Here is an 8409-nt window from a genome sequence, read left to right as displayed (position 1 = left end):
TTTTTCTCCTCGTAATTTTGGCAAACTTTTTTGGTCCGCATTTCATTCTTGAGACCATGGAGGCTTCTCTTATACTTCCATGATCGGAAATGTGTTTTCTGACTTTGCTGGACTGGTTTTACTTGAACTACAAAGGTCAACCCAATTCACACCTTCTAAATCCCCCTTTGTCTTACACTATCCAATGCTGATAAGACTTCAGCAGCAACTCAGACAAGGAGTTGGTTTATATGACAGGGAAAAGGACAAATAATCAACTTTGTTCGCGATTTTCCGGATTTCTAATATTATTTTATGTATATTTCAAATAAAGTTTTAAATACTATTTCCTCTCACTGTTTTTTTTTCCATTTCCTACATGATATCACTGTCTTATCTGAGTTTATCAGCTTTGCATTAATTAGTAACTTGTTAATTCAAGACCAAACTCACCAGTCGTTTGCCCACATTAACACATTATGCCGTGAGTGTAGACATCCCCTGATCCGACGAATGGCTTCCGTGTACTGCCATTAGTCGGATCAGCAGCTGTTTACACTTACCGCGCAATGTGTTAATTGGTCAATTAGAACGTGAGTTTGTTCTAGGATTAGCAATCTGCTAATTAATGCAAACTTAGAAAACTCTGATAACACAGTGGTAACAGTCGAAAATAGTGGTGGGGGAATGTAGAGAAAATAATATTATAAATCCGGAAAATCGCGAGAGAACAAAATTTATTATTTGTCCTTTACGCTATGGTTAAACCCCGCTACACAAACTTTAATATTAGCTCCGGTAGAGGACTGCTAATCATGTACATGTCAAACACTGAGTCAATATTTTGACAGCTAAAGGGTATAAACCCAAGATCATTTACACGGGAATAGAATTGAAATCTAACCATTTTACCTTTTATGAATGTGAAAATGGTTTACATTGCACGGAAATAAAAGTAAATTCTCACTATTTTTACCTTTTTTTCGGAATGTAAAAATGTTTAGGGTCGGCGGCTTAAAATAAGGTCGATCGTGTTATCGGAAACACAAGATTGCATTCATTCATATTTGGCCTAATCATACGTGGATAGCATGAATTCAGATGTTTTACAACAGATCAAAACACAATCATGTTCATATGAACTATATTATATATGGATAGTATTAACGTCACATCAGGTAATTTTTTATGGTTTAAACCATAACAATTTACTCTATGTGCCGTATTCCATGGATCCTAACACGAACTAAAAATCACACATTCAAGCACTTATACTTATTTTGGTCCAATTTCTTTGACTTATTGTAACGAGACTCGGACCACAGGAAGCAAGTTGTACAAACGGTTCCCTGTTATCCATATCCTTACACAAAAGGTGTTTATCACAATTGTTGTCTGGTTTTTTTTGTATACGTATTTGCATTAAAGATATGAATACACAATAAAAAGGTATAGTTATGAATTTTGTATGGCTCTGTATTGATTGTTCTAGGCATTGTATTGTACAAAAGGTTATGATTACGTCACATGCATCGTTACAAGGGCACAACTAAGTGTGTTACGAAAGGGTATGCCCCACCCTCCTTCAGGGACCCATTTAAATAGGTGTTTGAATAAAAGCGAAATCTCTGAGAGGAGAGGCGCGAAAATAGTGATGGTGTTTGCAAGAAAAAAACATCCACAACCACTAACATAATGCCCATGCACAATTATTATGTACGTTATTAATAGTACATGTAGTTTTGAAGGTCCACCGAGCTACCGTTTGAGTACTCGTTATGCTCGCGCCCAAAATGAAGCCTAGCCCACTAATGACCACACTTCTGAATATATCATGCATATCTAGATACATCAATGACTTAAAACACACTTTACGAGGTTTTCAGTCTTATTCGCATCTAATTTACAAGCATCAAATATAAAGTGATAGTTACATCATGAATAATTTTCTGTGCCATGGCATAGAGGGCGCACTTTGTGATATCGCCACCACGCAGCCGGCTCATATAGGTACCGGTGATCCAAAGTCTGTGATAACTTACCGTATACAAAAGACTTTGGACGAAAAACCAATTTTGTTCTCACGATTTTCCGGATCTCTAATATTATTTTCAGTATATTTCCAATAAAGTTTTAATTACTGTTTACTTTCAACGTTTTTTCCCTATTATCAATGTCTTATCAGAGTTTGTTAGCTTCGTATTTAATTAGTAGCTTGCTAATCCGAGAACAAACACCCTGGTTATTTGCCCAATGAACGCATTAAGCAGTGAGTGTAAACATCCACTGATCCGACTCATGGCCAGTACACGGATTAGTTGGATCAGTAGATGTCTACACTCACTGTGCAATATGTTATATTAATTGGGCAATTAGAACGTGAGTTTGTTCTAGGATTAGCAATCTGCTAATTAATGCAAAGTTAGAAAACTCTAATAAGACAGTGGTAACAGTAGTCAATAGTGGGGGGGGGGAGTGAGAGGAAACAATATTTAAAACTTTATTTGAAATGTAAAGAAAATAATATTAGAAATCCGGAAAATCGAGAGAACAAAATTGATTATTTGTCCTTTACCCACCCTATGTTATCTTATGAAATCGGCTCTCACTAGATCTCTTCGTCGCTATCAGGGATTTCTGTTTCGTCGATGGAGGGGGAGGGGGGATACTCCTATAACAATATGAACGAGATGTGACGCCCTAGAAGTGTACTTTTTTCACACAAATTCAGTAAACATGGAGTCAATAAAGGCGTTTACAAATTCCATGTTTTTAAGAAATGTCTCAAACCCTCGTGTAAATGATAACATCGTCTTGAGGTCATATATTAATCGCGTCCGCCGAGACGCGTCTTGCCAGACATTTGTGCCGAGGATCTATATAGCGCCCCCAACAGTCGAACTATTATTCGTGTCGCCAGAAAGGGTAGATATTCGAAACCGTGCCTAAAATTTATCCGAGTGCACTCCCCTTTTCCCCGATTACCACTGAGAATTAGGCCATAGTCAACTATATAGTTATAAATGAGGTCGTACTTAATTCTAAATTTCAAGTTCTCATTACCCTACATTTCTTCAATCTGCGGAAAAAAACATGATGCCCTCTACGGCAGGATTAGAAATAATCACAACGTCACTGATTCACGGTCACATGTTAACTCCAAGAGCCCAAATGTCATCTATTGCTGAAATTTGGGAAATTTAATATAACAAATACTTCAAAGTCTCCTCAAACCACTTCTGACTTTAATTAATTGTAGTCATTCAGACTGACAGTGGTGAAGTATGATTATGACATGATGAAAGTATTACCAACAGGTACACGTGGCATACACGTATTTTGTAAAACAACTTTTTTTTTCTAGTTTTAACCGACCGACCCATCACGCGAATCACCAGAATGCAATTAGGTACTGGCACCTTTATCATATGTCCGGTCCCCCCCCCCCCCTCGTCCTCAGAGGAGGGTAGATGATTCGAATTTGGCCTGCATGTTTCTTTGTAAAAATTTATCCCGAGTATCACCCCGCGATCGACCCTTTCCTGATTCCCACTGTGTATTAGGATACTAATCGATGGTCAAAACTCGTCGCACTAAGTTCTGACTGGTCCACTGTACTACTAAGTTGATGCATCAAATAAATTCCATGAATTTAGACTCGAATATCAACAAGCCAAACTGCAGCTGCTAATTTTATTTATGTACACACTGGAGTAAAATCCTCAGGTTGTATCGAATTATATTCCTATGAAAACACTGCGTGCAATTCAGTAAGGGGCATTGCAATAAATTGTTATTTTACAGATACATGCAGTATGCCGCTATTGATGGTATTCGTAACAGGAGTTTAACATTATGACAAAAACATCAAAATAGTACATTGATTCGTAAAGACCAAAACCTGAACGTATAACTGAGCCACTGCCAAGATCATCATCAGCCGCTGTGCCATATAACTAGACATGTGACATTTATTTACAGACAATTTGATAAATTAAAGCGAAATACAGAAGTCAAGTGGAAAAAAATTCTTATTTCTAATAAAGTGCATGATAGTCAAAAGAGTAACCCAGCAAAATAAGTACAATGGTATAAATGTCAAGGCTATGGTTATTTGATATTGTTTTATTGTCTAAACGATCATGGATATCATACATTTAAAGCCTAAATTAAAAAAAAAATGGTTTGTTTTTATTTCCGCTTATTATCTGGTAAACTAAATAATTGTTTTGGTTGGCGCCGCAATTAATCTCCAATTCATGCGACTAACATACCGGGTTTCGTGTATCATAGATGAAATCCTTGTTGTTGTCCAAGACCTTCGGACCGGGGACGATTAACGTTAAAAACTCTTTCATTTTATATTGTCTGTCAAAATCAGTACGAAATTTCTGAGTTAGACTGCGAAGAACGACGAATATCTACGCGTGTAGCAACTGACTTTGTAGTGTTTCACTGATACAGAAAAATGCCCTTTGAACAGCTTATTTGCATAACAAGTGAATAAATTGACCTTTGATCTGTACCATGATAGTTAATGCATTGACACCGATCATCTCGCCGGTACAATATGGCAGACAACGGGAACACCACTGCCGACTACAGGGCTCTAGCTGATGCCACGGTACAGAAATTATTGTCATACGAATGTGATTCTGAGGGATGGAGACAAATGAAGTGTACAGTAAGTTTTTAACATCTGGTCTTAAAACCTATCGCTTTATGTTGATTCAGAAATTCAATTATGATAGATTCTAATTAAGAGTGGCCTTTGGATAGCGTATGTAATCTATAGGGAATATGCCAGGTAGGCGGTTGCCGAGAGGGCAAGATGTTATGGGATAATTTTCATATTTTTATTTTACTGTAGTTTACTTCAGTTATATATATTATATAAAGAGAGATTAGATTTACTTTTCGTGTTTGTGAAAGGTTAATTGCTTATTGCTAATTGCATATATAAATTCCATATTTAAAATTGAATATACGTATGAATTTAATTGATATGACGCTAAATAGGCGTTTTTAATCAAAGGGTATGTGAAGATTTTTGCTCTAGATTTGTCATTAACCGACATTCAATTCATATTCAGTCATTAAAAGTAGTCAATCAAGGTGTTATTTCGCCCTCTATCACTAACAACAATATGCGACAAGGGGAAGTTATCAAAACTCATTCATTACTGTTTTTCTATCTAATGATATGTTAATGATCTTTAACTACACAACTTTAAACTAACGTCGATTTGAGTCAGTGTATATGTACTTGCTTTGCTTTAAATCACTTTTGCCAAATATTTATTATATATGATTAACAATTCCCAGCAAGTTGGCTTGGTGAATCCACGAAACATCAAAAGAAACATCGCTTGAAAATTTCCACTCGTAGAGTCAAATCCTTGAGCGAAATCCAAATTTCCGATCCCGTCACGTCAACATTTTTTTTGTCAGTGGGTGTATACTAAGTAAATATTTGTCTCCGTGAGTAAAAATTATCATTTGAGACTACGAACCCAGAGTCCTTGCATATTCATTCTCGCATCAGCTCAGTTGTACTGATACAGACGCCTATAAAAGGACAGTATTAATGTCGACGAAACTTGGAAAGACACACAGTATGCTATCAAATGCGACTAAAAATAGATTGTGCTGGTCTTGACAGCGAGATGTCTTCAAGTTGCATCCATATAAGGAGCCATGTCCTGTAAATATTGGTTATCTAAGATATAACAATGGATTACCAAAATATTTATCTTGTTGAGAGTACTAGAAGAATTATTCAATATGTATATCTTTTAAATACATAATACTTACGTAACACAAATATAATCACGTGACATTTATTTTTAAATAATCTGATTAACTAAAATGTACAATCGGTAAATCTTAGGTATTTCAGAACACAAAACAAAATAAACAGTGCTACGGCATTCTTAATACCAGAAAGACATGTGTGTCTATTTTTGCATTCATGTGTTACAAATGTACTTTCATTCTGTGTTGATTGCTTGATTGAAGTGTTAATTACATAGAATTATGTAAAGTCAGTTAACAAGATGAAGCATACGAATAATATATGTATAGAGACAGTACAACAGCATTTTCAGTTTTGATGATTGTTCCAAATTTAACGTTGCTCGCCATATGTCTTTGTATCTTTACCAGCTTGTTATATACGGGTACATGGGTTATAACACTATACATGCTTGTCGTAGAGGTATACATGTCACTTGCTATGCTTGGTTCATACTGTGGAGACTGAAACGACCCGGCGATGGCTTAAAATAGATACCTATATGATGAATATTTTAATAACTTTGAAAGGGCAGCGTACACGTATATACATGATATAGTGTTAACCATGTGTTAATGGTCGTCTCAGTTTTAACACGAACAACATATATTCCGATAACATTACGATTTACGAGAATAAATCGATTCAATTAGTTGGTTAGTCTGTTGATTTTATAGTTGGTTAGTTAGTTAGTTAGTTATTTAGTTAGTTAGTTAGTTAGTTAGTTAGTTAGTTAGTTAGTTAGTTAGTTAGTTAGTTGGTTGGTTGGTTGGTTGGTTGGTTGGTTGGTTGGTTGGTTGGTTGGTTGGTTGGTTGGTTGGTTGGTTGGTTGGTCGGTCGGTCGGTCGGTCGGTCGGTCGGTCGGTCGGTCGGTCAGTTACTTAGTTAGTTAGTTAGTTAGTTAGTTAGTTAGTTAGTTAGTTAGTTAGTTAGTTAGTTAGTTGGATAGTTAACTGGTTACTCGTTAGTTGGTAAATTAGATCGTTAGTTACATGCAGTCACTCAGTCATTCAGTCATTCATTCATTCAGTCAGTCAGTCAGTCGGTCGGTCGGTCGGTTGGTTGGTTGGTTGGTTGGCTGGTTGGTTGGTAGGTTGGTTGGTTGGTTTGTTTGTTTGTGAGTTATTGCTTAGTTAGTTAGTTAGTTACTTACTTACTTACTTACTTACTTACTTACTTACTTAGTTGTTAATTGGTTGGTATGTTCATTTGTTAGTTTGAACTCTTCAAAGCTTGTTAGAACGCAAAAGACAGAAAAGTTTGTTGACCGAATTAACTGATATAAACTTATACGGCTTCCTGATTAGATTTTGATCAAATGATAGTGTTTCCACGCGACACAATTCAACGTAGCTATGTACTAAGTTTACTTGGTGTACACCTGTAAAAGTAGGGATTTTAAACTATTCGCAGAAACTGTTGAAGAGTTTGACAGCCTGCAGAGCTAGAGCACTGTCTGTTTTATCCCACTCGTACATAATGAGAACAATATCATGATCTGCTGGCATTAACAATTTTAAGGTGGCACAAAGTAATGTTGAAAAACATGTTGCTTTGTTGAATATAGTGAATTAAATCGTGTTATTTACAATGAAAGTTTACGGGAATAAAGCTTTTGAAAGTGTGCGACATTGTCTGTCTTGCCCAGTCTGTCTCATTTAACCAACTTGAATGGTGATCGATATCTAATGACACCTTGAAGATGGCTGGGTTCGTTCTTCTAGTTGTCTGAGGTTCGTTTGAACAAATACATTTCATTTGCTTTTATTTTGCAATTGCCTTCTCTTGTTCGTCACGTTGGGGATTCGTCTTCCCCATGGGGGGGGGGGGGGGGTCAGTACCCAATATATAAACAGCTGAGAATGTATAGATATCGCAAGCAGAATTACTCTAAACAGGTAGAGTCGAGTTACTGTCGATCAGATTTCATTTAAAAAGATATAGAAGTTTCAAGAAAAGAAAGTTATGTATTGTTAATTACATATACAAATGTAGTGTTATATACCTAAATATTGCCGTTCATTTTATAAATGTGATACGTACACGACAAATCATAACACTTTCCAAATCGAGGCACAATAAAATTTTTGTTGTCTTTCTTTTTCTTTCTTTTTTCTACAGGACGGAATAAAGATACACATTAGGAAGTCAAAAGAGTTTGACGGTGGAATGTAAGTAAATGTATACTCCAGTACAATATTTGTCAGATAAGGACCAAAGTTAAAGTGATCGATCGGTGTACGTATTTGAAGAATTAAGAACTTCAAGTAAATTAAGTTCAGATATATCTCTCCACCATGAAGGTCTTTCGAGTGACTTTCACAAATTAATTACCACTGCAGTGACCATTTACGTCGTTTTCAAGGTTGACTAACACACTGGTCTACATACTATACGTATCATAGACATTCGCTTCACTTGTTCACTGGTAGGTACCTCAGTATTTGTAATTGAGACTATTTTTGACGTTTTTGTTCTCATTTTCAACTAACATATGTTATCGTTGGACTCTGAGAAGAATGTGTGATATTTTAGCAATCCGATCCTATCAATGCAATGTCTCACAAACTGAGTTATCATTTGTGTTGAGAAACGAGTAAATGGTCCCTGGCAGTGCTTGATGTGTGTACAAATAC

At 36.1% G+C, this 8409-nt stretch overlaps 1 protein-coding gene across 1 annotated transcript in view; it reads left to right on the top strand.

The window, feature by feature from the left end:
• Positions 1 to 4540: 4540 nt before the first annotated feature.
• LOC144439507 (stAR-related lipid transfer protein 5-like) overlaps positions 4541 to 8409 on the top strand; it is a 6830-nt gene continuing 2961 nt past the window's right edge. Inside the window, exons 1-2 of the mRNA XM_078128803.1 lie at positions 4541 to 4663; positions 7895 to 7944. Coding sequence (XP_077984929.1) covers positions 4550 to 4663; positions 7895 to 7944 — 164 coding nt within the window. The 5' untranslated portion in view covers positions 4541 to 4549. The remainder of the gene's footprint in view (positions 4664 to 7894; positions 7945 to 8409) is intronic.

Source organism: Glandiceps talaboti, chromosome 8 (assembly GCF_964340395.1).
Source record: "Glandiceps talaboti chromosome 8, keGlaTala1.1, whole genome shotgun sequence".
Lineage (NCBI taxonomy): Eukaryota > Metazoa > Hemichordata > Enteropneusta > Spengelidae > Glandiceps > Glandiceps talaboti.
This window is presented reverse-complemented; position numbering and strand designations above follow the sequence as displayed.